Raw genomic sequence first — 18,418 nt, forward strand, 5'->3', positions numbered from 1 at the left:
GAGATAGAAGTTTATTGAGTACACTGCAAGAGAGGCTGGCAGGACAGCAAAGGAGAGACTCTCTGCAATGTGGCAGTAGATTAGGGCTGTTTTTAGAGGGGGAAGGTGAGGAGGTATGGGGACCTATGGAATTTTCTCTTTTTTGGTAACTGTGCCTCTTTGTCAGTAGCCTGTTGGTCTGTTTGGGCTTATGGATGTTTTGAGGTGGGTCACCTGATGGGTCTGTCTGTATTCAGCCAAGTGGCTCCTGTGGGTCTTTTTTTTGCCTTGCTTTACATTCCATTGCTCAAGCCTGTTGTCTAAAAGTGGCCTCTACATGTAAATCTTTTTTTTTTAATAATTTTTTTTAATTTAGTTTTTGAGAGAGAGAGAGAGACAGTGAGCAGGGGAGGAGCAGAGAGAAAGGGAGACAGTGAATCTTAAGCAGGCTGTCAGCATGGAGCCTGATGTGGTGCTCGAACTCACAAACTGTGAGATCATGACCTGAGCCAAAACCAAGAGTCGGATGCTTAACCAACTGAGCCACCCAGGCCCCCCTACATGTAATTCTTAGACATAAAATAAGCAGTTGGGCTGGAAGGTAGTGTGTTCAACTCTTTAGATTTAAGGGATCCTGTTTGTTTTAGCTAGACCTTTGGGTTTCTTAAAGTAATACCTAAGAGAGACGTGGTAGGGTTGGGAATTATGGCATGTTTACAGTGTCCCTTGTTGCACAGAAATTTTCTTGACCTAGTGTCAGTCTAACCCGTTTCATGAACAACTTACCCTGTTACAGGAGTCTTCTTAAAGTGGCAGATGCTCTAACAGCCTTTGACTGCATGGCCCATTTTTTGCAGCTTTTTGACCTCTGAGATCTCTGTTAGGAGTAGCCTTTATTTCTACAAAACAAGACCAAAAAATATGTGCATTTTATTATACCACAGTAACTGAGAGATGTTAACTGTGTCTTGGCCAAGAAAGGGCCTGTATGCACCACTAATTCCCATGGAACCTTGGACTTTGGAAGGGATAAACCAGCAAATGCCAAGGAATATGGAGGATGGACTCATTCCAAATAAAATGGAGAACCACAGCTGCCTCCAGCAGTTCCCAACAAGGAATCTGGGGAAAGATTTCAAACAAATGGAGAATTGCAGACTAAACTGTCAGCAGTTTCCAATGTGGAATTCAGGGACAGAACTAAGACTTGGGGTTTTCCACCTGGGAAATTGTGTTCTGAAAGGCTAGGGGCTTAGCTCTGGGCAGATACGTCTGCCAACTCAATCTGACCTGCTCTATAAAGGAAAACCAGTTAGATCAGGAGCTTGATACAAAGAGAGCAGAGCTCAGAACCAAGAGGGAAATGGTGAGAAAGACAGTAAGTTCAAAAGGGTTCATGGTACCACACCTGTGTTTCTCATTCCTGAATGCCACTGGAAGTTTGCACCAGATCCTGAAGCTGCCACAAAATTTTCAGCAGTGAATTTTAAGATCTAATTGACTTCATTGATTGATTAATGAATCCAGCAGCATCTCACCTAGCATGTAGAAAGGATCTCCCCTGAACTTTTACCAAAGCTTGTAAAGCCCTGCTTGATGAGGTCCTACATCATGAATTGACCTCACTCATGATCAAACCACATTGTACATTTTCTTGGTTTTCTGGGAACCTTAGCTTGACTTTTTTTTTTTTTTTAATGTTTATTTATTTATTTTGAGTGAGAGAGAGTGATCAGGGGAAGGACAGAGGGAGAGGGAGAATCCCAAGCTGACTCTGTGCTATCAGCAAAGAGCCCCGTGCAGGGCTCAATCTCACAAACTGTGAGATCATGACCTGCACCAAAATGAAGAGTGTGATGCTTAACTGACTGAGCCACCCAGGTGCCCCAACCTCAGCTTGACTTTTATAACAGTGTACAGGTAGGAGGACGCGGGGCTCACAGCGCGTCCTGCCGATCACTTAGATTCCACCTACACCTGCCTAAAGAACCCAGAAAACCGCCAGAGGATTAGCAGAAGGGAGTCTCCGGAGTCAAGCGCAGACTAGAGGCCCACGGAAGAGGGTAGGAAGGGCGGCGAGGCGGTGTGCGCTCCACGGACTGGCGGGAGGGAGCCGGGGCGGAGGGGCGGCTCGCCGGCCAAGCAGAGCCCCCGAGTCTGGCTGGCAAAAGCGGAGGGGCCGGACAGACTGTGTTCCGACAGCAAGCGCGACTTAGCGTCTGGGAGGTCATAAGTTAACAGCTCTGCTCGGAAAGCGGGAAGGCTGGAGGACAAAGGGAGGGAGAGCTGCTGAGCCCCCGGACGGCAGAGCTCAGCTTGGCGGGGAACAAAGGCGCCAGCGCCATCTCCCCCGCCCATCCCCCAGCCAAAATCCCAAAGGGAACCAGTTCCTGCCAGGGAACTTGCTCGCTCTGCTCAAACACCCAACTCTGTGCTTCTGCGGAGCCAAACCTCCGGCAGCGGATCTGACTCCCTCCCGCTGCCACAGGGCTCCTCCTGAAGTGGATCACCTAAGGAGAAGCGAGCTAAGCCTGCCCCTCCAGCCCCCGTGCACCTTGCCTACCCACCCCAGCTAATACGCCAGATCCCCAGCACCACAAGCCTGGCAGTGTGCAAGTAGCCCAGACGGGACACGCCACCCCACAGTGAATCCCGCCCCTAGGAGAGGGGAAGAGAAGGCACACACCAGTCTGACTGTGGCCCCAGCAGTGGGCTGGGGGCAGACATCGGGTCGGACTGCGGCCCCGCCCACTAACTCCAGTTATACACCACAGCACAGGGGAAGTGCACTGCAGGTCCTCACCACGCCAGGGACTCTCCAAAATGACCAAACGGAAGAATTCCCCTCAGAAGAATCTCCAGGAAATAACAACAGCTAATGAACTGATCAAAAAGGATTTAAATAATATAACAGAAAGTGAATTTAGAATAATAGTCATAAAATTAATCGCTGGGCTTGAAAACAGTATACAGGACAGCAGAGAATCTCTTGCCACAAAGATCGAGGGACTAAGGAACAGTCACGAGGAGCTGAAAAACGCTTTAAACGAAATGCAAAACAAAATGGAAACCACGATGGCTCGGCTTGAAGAGGCAGAGGAGAGAATAGGTGAACTAGAAGATAAAGTTATGGAGAAAGAGGAAGCTGAAAGAAAGAGAGATAAAAAAATCCAGGAGTATGAGGGGAAAATTAGAGAACTAAGTGATACACTAAAAAAAAATAATATACGCATAATTGGTATCCCAGAGGAGGAAGAGAGAGGGAAAGGTGCTGAAGGGGTACTTGAACAAATTATAGCTGAGAACTTCCCTGAACTGGGGAAGGAAAAAGGCATTGAAATCCAAGAGGCACAGAGAACTCCCTTCAGACGTAACTTGAATCGATCTTCTGCACGACATATCATAGTGAAACTGGCAAAATACAAGGATAAAGAGAAAATTCTGAAAGCAGCAAGGGATAAACGTGCCCTCACATATAAAGGGAGACCTATAAGACTCGTGACTGATCTCTCCTTTGAAACTTGGCAGGCCAGAAAGGCTTGGCACGATATCTACAGTGTGCTAAACAGAAAAAATATGCAGCCGAGAATCCTTTATCCAGCAAGTCTGTCATTTAGAATAGAAGGAGAGATAAAGGTCTTCCCAAACAAACAAAAACTGAAGGAATTTGTCACCACGAAACCAGCCCTACAAGAGATCCTAAGGGGGATCCTGTGAGACAAAGTACCAGAGACATCACTACAAGCATAAAACATACAGACATCACAATGACTCTAAACCCATATCTTTCTATAATAACACTGAATGTAAATGGATTAAATGCGCCAACTAAAAGACATAGGGTATCAGAATGGATAAAAAAACAAGACCCATCTATTTGCTGTCTACAAGAGACTCATTTTAGATCTGAGGACACCTTTAGATTGAGAGTGAGGGGATGGAGAACTATTTATCATGCTCCTGGAAGCCAAAAGAAAGCTGGAGTAGCCATACTTATATCAGACAAACTAGACTTTAAATTAAAGGCTGTAACAAGAGATGAAGAAGGGCATTATATAATAATCACAGGGTCTATCCACCAGGAAGAGCTAACTATTATAAATGTCTATGCGCCAAATACCCGAGCCCCCAGATATATAAAACAATTACTCATAAACATAAGCAACCTTATTGATAAGAATGTGGTCATTGCAGGGGACTTTAACACCCCACTTACAGAAATGGATAGATCATCTAGACACACAGTCAATAAAGAAACAAGGGCCCTGAATGATACATTGGATCAGATGGACTTGACAGATATATTTAGAACTCTGCATCCCAAAGCAACAGAATATACTTTCTTCTCGAGTGCACATGGAACATTCTCCAAGATAGATCATATACTGGGTCACAAAACAGCCCTTCATAAGTTTACAAGAATTGAAATTATACCATGCATACTTTCAGACCACAATGCTATGAAGCTTGAAATCAACCACAGGAAAAAGTCTGGAAAACCTCCAAAAGCATGGAGGTTAAAGAACACCCTACTAACGAATGAGTGGGTCAACCAGGCAATTAGAGAAGAAATTAAAATATATATGGAAACAAACGAAAATGAAAATACAACAATCCAAACGCTTTGGGATGCAGCGAAGGCAGTCCTGAGAGGAAAATACATTGCAATCCAGGCCTATCTCAAGAAACAAGAAAAATCCCAAATACAAAATCTAACAGCACACCTAAAGGAAATAGAAGCAGAACAGCAAAGGCAGCCTAAACCCAGCAGAAGAAAAGAAATCATAAAGATCAGAGCAGAAATAAACAATATAGAATCTAAAAAAACTGTAGAGCAGATCAACGAAACCAAGAGTTGGTTTTTTGAAAAAATAAACAAAATTGACAAACCTCTAGCCAGGCTTCTCAAAAAGAAAAGGGAGATGACCCAATTAGATAAAATCATGAATGAAAATGGAATGATTACAACCAATCCCTCAGAGATACAAACAATTATCAGGGAATACTATGAAAAATTATATGCCAGCAAATTGGACAACCTGGAAGAAATGGACAAATTTCTAAACACCCACACTCTTCCAAAACTCAATCAGGAGGAAATAGAAAGCTTGAACAGACCCATAACCAGCGAAGAAATTGAATCGGTTATCAAAAATCTCCCAACAAATAAGAGTCCAGGACCAGATGGCTTCCCAGGGGAGTTCTACCAGACATTTAAAGCAGAGATAATACCTATCCTTCTCAAGCTATTCCAAGAAATAGAAAGGGAAGGACAACTTCCAGACTCATTCTATGAAGCCAGTATTACTTTGATTCCTAAACCAGACAGAGACCCAGTAAAAAAAGAGAACTACAGGCCAATATCCCTGATGAATATGGATGCAAAAATTCTTAATAAGATACTAGCAAATCGAATTCAACAGCATATAAAAAGAATTATTCACCATGATCAAGTGGGATTCATTCCTGGGATGCAGGGCTGGTTCAACATTCGCAAATCGATCAACGTGATACATCACATTAACAAAAAAAAAGAGAAGAACCATATGATCCTGTCAATCGATGCAGAAAAGGCCTTTGACAAAATCCAGCACCCTTTCTTAATAAAAACCCTTGAGAAAGTCGGGATAGAAGGAACATACTTAAAGATCATAAAGGCCATTTATGAAAAGCCCACAGCTAACATCATCCTCAACGGGGAAAAACTGAGAGCTTTTTCCCTGAGATCAGGAACACGACAGGGATGCCCACTGTCACCGCTGCTGTTTAATATAGTGCTGGAAGTTCTAGCATCAGCAATCAGACAACAAAAGGAAATCAAAGGCATCAAAATTGGCAAAGATGAAGTCAAGCTTTCGCTTTTTGCAGATGACATGATATTATACATGGAAAATCCAATAGACTCCACCAAAAGTCTGCTAGAACTGATACATGAATTCAGCAAAGTTGCAGGATACAAAATCAATGTGCAGAAATCAGTTGCATTCTTATACACTAACAATGAAGCAACAGAAAGACAAATGAAGAAACTGATCCCATTCACAATTGCACCGAGAAGCATAAAATACCTAGGAATAAATCTAACCAAAGATGTAAAAGATCTGTATGCTGAAAACTATAGAAAGCTTATGCAGGTAATTGAAGAAGATATAAAGAAATGGAAAGACATTCCCTGCTCATGGATTGGAAGAATAAATATTGTCAAAATGTCAATACTACCCAAAGCTATCTACACATTCAATGCAATCCCAATCAAAATTGCACCAGCATTCTTCTCGAAACTAGAACAAGCAATCCTAAAATTCATATGGAACCACAAAAGGCCCCGAATAGCCAAAGTAATTTTGAAGAAGAAGACCAAAGCAGGAGGCATCACAATCCCAGACTTTAGCCTCTACTACAAAGCTGTCATCATCAAGACAGCATGGTATTGGCATAAAAACAGACACATAGACCAATGGAATAGAATAGAAACCCCAGAACTAGACCCACAAACGTATGGCCAACTCATCTTTGACAAAGCAGGAAAGAACATCCAATGGAAAAAAGACAGTCTCTTTAACAAATGGTGCTGGGAGAACTGGACAGCAACATGCAGAAGATTGAAACTAGACCACTTTCTCACACCATTCACAAAAATAAACTCAAAATGGATAAAGGACCTGAATGTGAGACAGGAAACCATCAAAACCTTAGAGGAGAAAGCAGGAAAAGACCTCTCTGACCTCAGCCGTAGCAATCTCTTACTCGGCACATCCCCAAAGGCAAGGGAATTAAAAGCAAAAGTGAATTACTGGGACCTTATGAAGATAAAAAGCTTCTGCACAGCAAAGGAAACAACCAACAAAACTAAAAGGCAACCAACGGAATGGGAAAAGATATTTGCAAATGACATATCAGACAAAGGGCTAGTATCCAAAATCTATAAAGAGCTCATCAAACTCCACACCCGAAAAACAAATAACCCAGTGAAGAAATGGGCAGAAAACATGAATAGACACTTCTCTAAAGAAGACATCCGGATGGCCAACAGGCACATGAAAAGATGTTCAACGTCGCTCCTTATCAGGGAAATACAAATCAAAACCACACTCAGATACCACCTCACGCCAGTCAGAGTGGCCAAAATGAAGAAATCAGGACACTATAGATGCTGGAGAGGATGTGGAGAAACAGGAACCCTCTTGCACTGTTGGTGGGAATGCAAATTGGTGCAGCCGCTCTGGAAAGCAGTGTGGAGGTTCCTCAGAAAATTAAAAATAGACCTACCCTATGACCCAGCAATAGCACTGCTAGGAATTTATCCAAGGGATACAGGAGTACTGATGCATAGGGGCACCTGTACCCCATTGTTTATAGCGGCACTCTCAACAATAGCCAAATTATGGAAAGAGCCTAAATGTCCATCAACTGATGAATGGATAAAGAAATTGTGGTTTATATACACAATGGAATACTACGTGGCAATGAGAAAGAATGAAATATGGCCTTTTGTAGCAACATGGATGGAACTGGAGAGTGTGATGCTAAGTGAAATAAGCCATACAGAGAAAGACAGATACCATATGGTTTCACTCTCATGTGGATCCTGAGAAACATAACAGAAACCCATGGGGGAGGGGAAGGAAAAAAAAAAAAAAAAGAGGTTAGAGTGGGAGAGAGCCAAAGCATAAGAGACTGTTAAAAACTGAGAACAAACTGAGGGTTGATGGGGGGTGGGAGGGAGGGCAGGGTGGGAGGGAGGGCAGGGTGGGTGATGGGTATTGAGGAGGGCACCTTTTGGGATGAGCACTGGGTGTTGTATGGAAACCAATTTGACAGTAAATTTCATATATTAAAAAATAAATAAAAAAAAAATAAATAAAAAAAAAACAGTGTACATATGACATATGTATGATTACATTTTTACTCTTGACTGATGAGTAGCAAGAGGGAGGCGGTACACTTTACATAGCAGTTCTTGTTATTACTGTAAACCTATGAAAAGATAGGGTGTTGAAACACTTAAAGTTTTTGACTTATGGCCATGTGGGTATTCAGGACACTATTCCAGGAAGTGGATATCAATACAGTTAGTGATGGGGCCTGAAATTCGCAACTGTACAAACATAGAAGAAATTCAAATTTGAAATACTTCAAAAAGTTCCTGTTTGCACAGTCTGTTTTTCAACTGGTTCCCTTTTCAGCAGTGTTTGTCCAGCTCCTGAAACTGTTGAGAAATGGAGTGTCTGTGGCTAACTTGGCAAGCTTCAGCCATCTCGATTTTCATCAAGCTACATAGAACCTTCCAGTTTCCTGTGAGCAAGCCCTCAGCCTGTCTATAAAAACTGCATGACTGAATTCACATTCCTACAGCGTCTTAGTGGTTTCTTTTCATAGAAGCAAAGTTCAAAAACGAAAACATTATGTAAAATAAATCTCCTGTTCATGGAAGTTCAAGCCAAGGTGTTCATATTTGTTGTATAGATGTTTTATATGCTTGTTATATATAATTTACATGTTAATATAAATGTGTTTATATTAACAAGCTGTTTCAGTTTTAATGACATAATAACAAAATAAAATACCCTTTCTTATGACTTATGGTTGGCCAAGGCTGTTTCTAATGGATTTTTGCATAACATGACACGGAAAGACCTCAGTTATTAAACAGTGAAGTTGACTTTTAAACACAATGGTTTTGATTCAGTTGGGCACTGTTGATTGATCTTGTACTAATTGCATAAAGTTTTTTTATTTGCATAAGTTTTGATAGCCGAAGTTACTTCATACAAATACTATAGACTTAGACAACAAATACTGTTATCTATATTCATATTTGTTTTATTACACTATAATTCCTTTATACTATTCATGGCAAGAGAATATATTGAGAAGATATCACACAAGAGTGATGACAAAAACTAGATGTTAAGGTTGAATGACAGGATCCCCAGGATTACTTGTACAAGGATTTTCCTCTTCTACTATGGAATTGAACAAACGGAGTGGTTCAGATTGTGTTTCAAATTCTACTACTCAGTGAGCTGCAGAGTTCTGAGTACTTTAAGTGTCATCTTCTTACCCACAATTTATGTCCTTTTACTTTTCTCTGATTTTTAAGACTTTATTTAAGAAAAGGATTGAAGAACATTTGAAAAATGGTACTTTAAGTCACAAGTGATAAAAATAAGTTTTTTATTCTTGTTATATTTAATATGTTTGTCATAAGCTAAGCGCTGATTTTACTTTGGCTGGTTGTTGAGGGCTTGTGTTGGGGAGAGGAAAGGATTAGTTATTAATTAATATCACATGATACTATAATATTTTATATTATTTTTAACCATAAATAAATTTTGTTGGTGGGGAAACTTATTTTTCAGGTTGAAGCACTCAATAAGTTAAAAACTTTAAATAGTTTAATCAAACTGAATGCAATGAAGCTAAACAGAGCCAAAGGGAAGGAGGCCATGCATACTTGTTTAAAACAGAATGCTTACCGGGAAGCCCTCTCTGACCTGCAGTCACCTCTGAATCCGTGTGTCATCCTCTCAGAACTCTAGTAAGTGACCATCTTTGCTGTGCTCAATGACTTTTCCATAAAAATAGCAATGCAGAAAGAATTTCTGAGTGACTGCCTTGCAGGAGCAATAAGGCTAGCTGTTAGCCCCAGTAAGTACTGTATATTTAAAGAAGGAAACTCTTAAATTTCTCAGAGGTTATTTTTGTGTGTACTGGGACGTATGCCTACTAGCTAAACTTACCTGTGGGATCCATGAAAGTTATTACAAGGTATTTTCCTTTCAGTTGTATGTGATTACATTTGTTTTCTATGTTACTGGTTTCTAAGGGTTGAACATCCTATGTATGCAAAATGTTGGCAACCATCATAGATTATTAAGTTATTTTCCTATTTCAAAATTAGATCTTAAATTGATTTGGAAAATTATTTCTCACTTTTTCATTCCCTTGAAAAGTAATAATAGAAAAGTAATGATGTGTATCCTCTTGTGTTAGGATTCAAAGTTGATCCCCCTTTAAGAAGTAATGAAGTTATAATATTCCTAATTTTAATCTAATGCTATGATCTGGTTGTTATTGACTATCTGTAATAACATAGAGTTAAGGAAGAATAGTAAAGAAAGAAAGGAAGAATTTTAAAGAAAGAAAGAAAGGAAAGAAGAAAGAAAAGGAAGAATTTTAAACGTAGGTAGTGAGAAGGGCAAATCTGGGTTTTCAGTCTAGCCCATCTGGCATCACTACAGGCCAACCAAAACTGTCACCCCAGTTGCTTTTTTACCAAGAGGAAATGTTCTAGTTTTGACTTCTGCAGACCTGATTGGAACAGGTGAGGGTTTTCCCCAAGTCTAATACATCATGGCAAAATTTACAGTCTTGCCATTTCTTTAAATTGAAGTGGACTAATTTCCCCCTTGTTTGATTTCAGTGTTGAAAAATGTAAATACATGGATTCCAAAATGAAGCCTTTGTGGCTCGTGTACAACAACAAAGTTTTTGGTGAGGATTCAGTTGGAGTGATTTTTAAAAATGGTGATGGTATGTACTGAGATTTTTACAGTACCAAATTCCTTAGTATTTTTCATTTGTTGTCAGTTTGCTTTATCTGAAAAATGATGTGTAAACGTATAACAGATGCAAGCCCAGAGGTAGCTATCAATGGTCATAAGGTTGAATTTGGCGTGTCCTGTGAATCCCTTTTTTTTCCTCTTAGAAAATATCTTTACAGCTTACTTACATACACTGTTCTAATAAATCTTTTTTACCTACAAAATACAAAGTCTGTCTTAATTCTTTGGTAAGAAGCTTGTGAAGTACAGTATTTTCAGTAGTATATTCATACATTCTGTTTCAGTGACAGCAATTTTGATATTGCTGCCATCGTTTTATATTTTAATTAAAATGTCTTAATGACTCATATTTTTTGACAGGAAATGCCTCTGAGGTGATTACACCAACCAGACAGCCACCACTCATTAGTTGTTATGATTACAGATAAGTCACGTAAAATTCATTGCACTTCAGGTTCTTCATGGTCATAAGGATTATAGTATTTGTATGTTGGGTTTATTAAAAAGAATAAAAGGTACATTAGTAAATATGCTTACCATAATATGTGTGCTTACAACTATTTTAAAAAGAACTTGTAGTGTTTTGCTAGACATCTAATCCTACTTGATGATATGAATGTTACTATGTAAGGCAATACTTTCAAAGCCCTCTGTTACCTCAAAATTATCCTTGGATATGATAACAAATAAAATCAACTGTTACAATTCTGTAACCTATCATACAATTCCTTATGTGATTTTTAAGAACTTCCTGTGCATCCCTAAACGCAACCAGGAAAGAAAAAAATCAGCAGTGTGAATTGTATAGATGTTGTAGATAGCCATTACTGTGTTACACAGTATTACGGCATCCATACAATCAGTATTGTAGCTTACACATGGTAAACAATTGAAAATTATTTTGTTTAAAGTAATCTCTACACCCAATATGAGTTTGTGGGGCTCAAACTCATGACCCTGAGATCCAGAATCACATGTTCAACTGCCCGTGCCAGCCAGACACCCCTATTAAAAATGTTATTTACCTTGGGGCACCTGGGTGGCTCAGTAAGTTGAACGTCTGACTCTTGGTTTCAGCTCAGGTCATGGTCCCAGGGTTGTGGGATCCAGCCCTGCATCACGCTTCACACTGAGGGTGTAGCCTGCTTGGGATTCTCTCTCTCCCTCTGCCCTGTTTGTGTGAGCGTGCATGCTCTCTCCCTCTCTCTCTCTCTCTCAAAAAAAAATTTACCTTAATTTCTGAAATAGTGTTACAGGCACATGCTAGCCAGCAAACCTAATATTTAACAAAATAAGTATACTCAACATTAAAGTTTTGGGAAAATATTAACACTATTGGTCATTGATTTTAGTTCTGTCTGAATTAGTAGTCTTGAATTAATGTTATTAGACATAACGTGGAAAGCATTTATAATAAAGCAGAGTATTCCCCCCTTAGATTTACGACAAGATATGTTGACACTCCAGATGTTGCGCTTGATGGATTTACTTTGGAAAGAAGCTGGTCTGGATCTTCGGTGAGATTTCTAGTGAATTTATTTTTGTCTCATGTTGTATTCCTTCCATAGTAAAATTTAAAAAAATTTTATTCCTTCCCTCCTGCTATTATTATTAACTGGTGTTCATGGTAATATTTATAGAACATTTTATAGTTCTATGGTATACTGTCAAATGCATTGTCTTACTGAAACTTCATCAGATGTAAAACTGTGTATGTTACAGAGACTCCAGAAAGAAAGGTTTGCACTTTCAGTAAAGCCTAGACAGGCAGCAAAAGTCACACTCTAACCTATGGTTCTGAGGGTACTCTCAGGGAGGATGCACTGGTGGTCATGAGAATGACAAGGCCGGAGAATGCCCTGCCCCTCTTCTTAGCCTGGTAACACTGATTCCTCTACCTTCCCTAAAGGGAAGTGTTCAAGTGTGCTCCAGGGTTTTTAGCTTGTCACCATTATTAGAGGTACACAGCAGAACAGGTTTATGGCAACAGAAAAAAGAAAACATAATGGATTTTAAAAGTTTAATCGGGAGCCTGGGTGGCTCAGTTAAGTGTCTGACTTCAGCCTGGGTCATGATCTCATGGTTTGTGGGTTCCAGCCCTACGTTGGGCTCTGTGCTGACAGCTCAGAGCCTGGAGCCTGCTTCGGATTCTGTGTCTCCCTCTCTCTGTGCCCCTGCCCTCCTCATGCTTTGTCTCTCTTTGTCTCTCAAAAATAAATAAACGTTGAAAAAAATTTTTTTAAGTTTAATCAATGTCAGATCTTCTAAGGTCAGGAGCAAATGAAGAGAATCACAAACAAAATGTTGATTATTTACCTAACAGTATAAGATTTGAATCTTGCAAACCTACAAAATTAAAAGTCAAGCCTCACATTGGGCCTAATATTTATAGTGAACAGAACAGAGGGATAATGATCCTAAATATTTAAAGAGCTCATAGAAATAAATATGGAGAGGGGCACCTGTCTGGCTCAGTTAGAAGGGAGTGTGACTTTTGATCTTGGGATCTTAAGTTTGAGCCCAATGTTGGGTGTAGAGATTACGTAAATAAATAAAACTTTAAAAAAAAAAGAAATATGGAGAAAAAATGTGAAAAGGCTATTCATACAAGATATAAAATAAATATTAGTCATAATTATGTGAACACATCAATTCCGACATATAGGTACAAATACAACATACAATTCCAACATACAAGAACAGTTGGGTACCACTGATTTCCTAGCCAAGATTTTGTTAAATGATAAAATAGTTTAAGATACGATTGAAGCAACAAAAACACGAGTATTCACATGTCTTTGTAAATTAATACTAACCTCTCTGTATCAAGTTTATTTATACCTCTAGTATTTCCAGAATTTACTTTAAAATTAGAAATTGGAAAGAGGGGCACATGCGTGGCTCAGTTGGTTAAGCATCTGACTCTTGATTTCCTGTCCTGCCTTCCCACATCTCAGAATTTACCTTTTCCTCTTTTACCTAATTCTTTATATTTTATTTTTCTAAATTGTGCACTCTTTCATACATGAAAGTATAGAAAATAATTTATAATTTTTATGTGTTTTACTTTGGGATTTAATACATATTTAGCAATTAAATGACAGATGTTATTATGTCTCCAACTGACTTTTTTTTTTCAACATATGAAATTTATTGTTAAATTGGTTACCATACAACACCCAGTGCTCATCCCAAAAGGTGCCCTCCTCAATACCCATCACCCACCCTCCCCTCCCTCCCACCCCCCATCAACCCTCAGTTTGTTCTCAGTTTTTTTTTTTTTTTTTTGTTTTTTTGTTTTGTTTTGTTTTAACATTTATTTATTTTTTGAGACAGAGAGAGACAGAGCATGAACGGGTGAGGGTCAGAGAGAGGGAGACACAGAATCTGAAACAGGCTCCAGGCTCTGAGCTGTCAGCACAGAGCCCGACGTGGGGCTCGAACTCACGGACCGCGAGATCATGACCTGAGCCGAACTCGGCCACTTAACTGACTGAGCCACTCAGGCGCCCCTGTTCTCAGTTTTTAAGAGTCTCTTATGCTTTGGCTCTCTCCCACTCTAACCTCTTTTTTTTCCTTCCTTCCCCTCCCCCATGGGTTTCTGTTAAGTTTCTCAGGATCCACATAAGAGTGAAAACATATGGTATTTGTCTTTCTCTGTTGGCTTATTTCACTTAGCATCACACTCTCCAGTTCCATCCACGTTGCTACAAAGGGCCATATTTCATTCTTTCTCATTGCCACATAGTACTCCGTTGTGTATATAAACCACAATTTCTTTATCCATTCATCAGTTGATGGACATTTAGGCTCTTTCCATAGTTTGGCTATTGTTGAGAGTGCCGCTATAAACATTGGGGTACAAGTGCCCCTGTGCATCAGTGCTCCTGAATCCCTTGGGTAAATTCCTAGCAGTGCTACTGCTGGGTCATAAGGTAGGTCTATTTTTAAGTTTTTGTGGAACCTCCACACTGTTTTCCAGAGTGGCTGTACCAGTTTGCATTCCCACCAACAGTGCAAGAGGGTTCCTGTTTCTCCACATCCTCTCCAGCATCTATAGTCTCCTGATTTGTTCATTTTGGCCACTCTGACCGGCATGAGGTGATATCTGAGTGTGGTTTTGATTTGTATTTCCCTGATAAGGAGCGACATTGAGCATCTTCATGTGCCTGTTGGCCATCCGGATGTCTTCTTTAGAGAAGTGTCTATTCATGTTTTCTGCCCATTTCTTCACTGGGTTATTTGTGTTTCGGGTGTGGAGTTTGGTGAGCTCTTTATAGATTTTGGATACTAGCCCTTTGTCTGATATGTCATTTGCAAATATCTTTTCCCATTCCGTCCAACTGACTTTTTTAAAAAAGGAATTAAACAAGCAGATAAAATTTTAATGCATTCTCATTCTATCCTACTTTCTCACATCTCAGAATTAACCACTATTCTAAAGCTATAATATATAGATTTTTGTGCTTTACTTATACATTTTGTATCCATTGTATGTTTTGAACTTTAAATGCTATCATACCACATGCAACTTTTACTTTTTTCTCACAACATTTTTCGGGATTTAATAAGATTAATATGTGATGTTCTAATTTGTTATTTTCACTTCTTTATTAATGTTTTGAATAAATATAAAAGTTTATCCATTCTTTTGTTAATAGCTATTTACATTCATTGTTTTTTCCAGCAATAACAAAAAATTTGTTGGAGTTTGAACACTTCTAAATAGCTCACCATTCACATATGGAAGATGTCTTTAGTTTATAATAGCTGGAAGTGGAATTGCTTACTCATAAATGAGACATGTGTATTTTCTTTTTTTTTTTTTAATTTTTTGTTTTAATGTTTATTTATTTTTGAGACAAAGAGCATGAACGGGGGAGGGTCAGAGAGAGAGGGAGACACAGAATCCGAAGCAGGCTCCAGGCTCTGAGCTGTCAGTACAGAGCCCGATGCGGGGCTCGAACTCACGGACCGTGAGATCATGACCTGAGCTGAAGTTGGATGCTTAACCGACTGAGCCACCCAGGCACTCCGAGACATATGTATTTTCAACTTTACCACCATTGTCCAAATGGTTGTACCAGTGTTGTTTCCACCCAGAAGTATCTCCTTGCCAGTTAACTTGTTGATTTTTTGCAAATCTAATGGATATAACATGGTATCTCCATAGAACTTTAATTTGCATTTCTTTTATTAATATTTTGGTTCAGTATTGTTTTCAGTGTTGAAAAGTACTGTGTTTTCCATTGCTATAAATTACCTAGGTTCCTTAAGGGTTTATAGTACATTATTTAAAAAAATATTTTTCTCTGTGCAATTATTTTCAAGGATATTCTTCTATAGTTTATTTTGCAGATTTTATTTGCAAAGTTAGTGTGCTTTCCCCTCTTCCCTCTCTGCAAAGATTTGGTTCTGGTGTTGATTTTGGAGTCTAGGTCTTTTTGACTACTGATTTTTCTTATTGATTATTGGACTTACCAGATTTTTTTCCCCTCTTGAGTCAGTCTAGAGGTTAAGAATTGTCTAGTTGATCAGTATTTTCCATTTACTGTCATACATTTTTTAGAATAGCCTTTTATTATTTATTTATTTATTTATTTATTTATTTAACGTTTATTTTGAGAGAGAGAGTGTGTACACACAAGCATGGGAGTAGTGGGGAAACAGAGAGAGAATCTCCAGCAAGCTCTGTGCTGTCAGTGCAGAGCCTGATGGGGAGCTTTATCCCATGAACTGTGCAATCATGACCTGAGCCGAAATCAAGAGTCAGACGTTTAACTGACTGAGCCACCAAGGTACCCCAAGACTATTCTTTCTTCAGTAAGTTGTCTTGGCACTCTTGTCATGCATCAACTGACTATAAATGTGACGGTTTTTACCTAAACTCTAAATTCTTTTTCATTGGTTTACATGTTTGTTTTTATGCACATTCTTGATTCCTGTGCTTTGTATTAAGTTTTGAAATTCAGAAGTGAGTCCTCCAACTTCTGTTCATTCTCTTTATTTATCTGGGAAATCTTAATTTCTCCTTTGTTTTTGAAGAATACTTTTACTGGAATTTGAATTCTCTATTTTCAGTCTTTCACCACATTTTAACATGTCCTCCCACTGCTTTCATACCTCCAAGATTTCTGATGAGAAATTATTTAATTTGGCAGGGGGTGAGGGGAATCCCTGTAAGGGATTGGTCACATCTCTCATTATTTTCAAGGTAACTGGCTTTTTTTTTTCCCTTAATGTTTATTTTTGAGAGAGAGAGAGAGAGAGCATGAACAGGGGAGGGGCAGAGAGAGAAGGAGACACAGAATCTGAAGCAGGCTCCAGGTTCTGAGCTGTCAGCACAGAGCCCGACATGGGGCTTGAACTCACAAACTGTGAAATCATGACCCTGAGCTGAAGTTGGACACTTAACCGACTGAGTCACCAAGGTGCCCCGGTGTTTTTGTTTTTTTTTTTAATGTTTATTTATTTTATTTTGACAGAGAGAGAACACACACATGTGAACTGTGGGAGGGCAGAGAGAGGGAGAAGGAGAGAGAAAATCCTAAGCAGGCTCCGTGCTGTCAGCACAGAGCCCGATGTGGGGCTTAATCTCACTAACCATGAGATCATGACCTGAGCCGAAATCACGAGTCGGACGCTTAAGCGAACGAGCCACTCAAGTACCCCTCAAGATTCTGTTGTTTGAATCTTGACAGTTTGGTTATAATATGTTTAGTCCTTCTTGGAGTTTATTTGACTTTGAATTCATTGAGCCTCTTGGATGTGTAGATTATTGTTTTTCATTAAATTTCAGAAGTTTTTAGCTTTTTTCATATACTTTTTTGCCTTTTTTCTCTCTGTACAACCATTATGTACTTGCTGGTTGTGTTAATTTTTCATTATTTTTCTTTTGTTCCTCTGATTGGATACTTGATCTGTCTTAAAGTTTGCGGATTTTTTCTCACGGCTGCTCAAATCTGCTATTGTGTCTGTCTAGTGAATTTTATATTTCAGTTCTCCTTTTCAACTCCAGAATTTTTATTTGGGTAATTTAAATTTGTTTCATTTGTTTCTTTTTTAAAAAACTTAAAAAAATATTTATTTATTTTTGAGAGGCAGAGCGGGGGAGGGGCAGAGAGAAAGGAGACTGAGATTCTGAGGCAGGCTCCAGGCTCTGAGCTGTCGGCACAGAGCCCGACGCAGGGCTGGAACTGAGGAACCATGAGATCATGACCTGAGCTGAAGTTGGATGCTTAACTGACTGAGCCACCCAAGCACCCCTAAATAATTTGTTTCTTAATAATAGAGACTATATGATCATAATTCCTCATTCTCAGGCTTTCCTTTCCTTTAGTTCTTTAGACATGATTTCTTTTAGTTCTTTGAATATACTTAAAATAAGTGTTTTTACATTTTTGTCTAGGGGCACCTGGTATTCTGACCTGTTACTTTTTACAAATCTGCTGTCAGTCTGAATGGTATTTTTTTACCCCAATGCAGAAAACAAATTTCTCTTAGCCTTTGGTTTCTGCAATTTTACTATAGTTTGTTAGTGTATGGATTTCTTTTTATCTTTTCCCCCCTATTCTCAGTGTATCTCTACAATTAGCGAAAATACAGCTTGTTTTAGTTCCTATAAAACTCTCACAGTCTTCTGCAGCTTTAATAGAGGTGTGTTGGATTTTCCTGTTTTGTCCTGCATGTCTCTTGACCTGTCTTACCTATTTCCCACTTTTATGTGCCATTCTTTGTAGTTTCTTGTTTACTGTCTTTCCAGTTCACTAAATTTCTCTTCTGCATTGTCCAGTTTCATTTCCTTGTTAATAGTTAATAATGTAGTTAATGTAGTTAATAGTTAATGTAGTAGTTAATAATGTTTGGTTTTG

At 39.1% G+C, this 18,418-nt stretch overlaps 1 protein-coding gene across 8 annotated transcripts in view; it reads left to right on the plus strand.

Annotated features, from left to right (window-relative positions):
- PIK3CB (phosphatidylinositol-4,5-bisphosphate 3-kinase catalytic subunit beta) overlaps window positions 1-18,418 on the plus strand; it is a 189,108-nt gene that overhangs the window by 149,336 nt on the left and 21,354 nt on the right. For all 8 annotated transcript variants that reach the window (XM_078432300.2, XM_078432302.2, XM_078432307.2 and 5 more), the window contains 3 exons: window positions 9,342-9,520; window positions 10,406-10,515; window positions 11,986-12,064. In XM_078432300.2, the coding sequence (XP_078288426.1) occupies window positions 9,342-9,520; window positions 10,406-10,515; window positions 11,986-12,064 (368 nt within the window). The remainder of the gene's footprint in view (window positions 1-9,341; window positions 9,521-10,405; window positions 10,516-11,985; window positions 12,065-18,418) is intronic.

This window comes from Panthera onca, chromosome C2, assembly GCF_046562875.1.
Source record: "Panthera onca isolate mPanOnc1 chromosome C2, mPanOnc1 haplotype 2, whole genome shotgun sequence".
Classification (NCBI taxonomy): Eukaryota; Metazoa; Chordata; class Mammalia; order Carnivora; family Felidae; genus Panthera; species Panthera onca.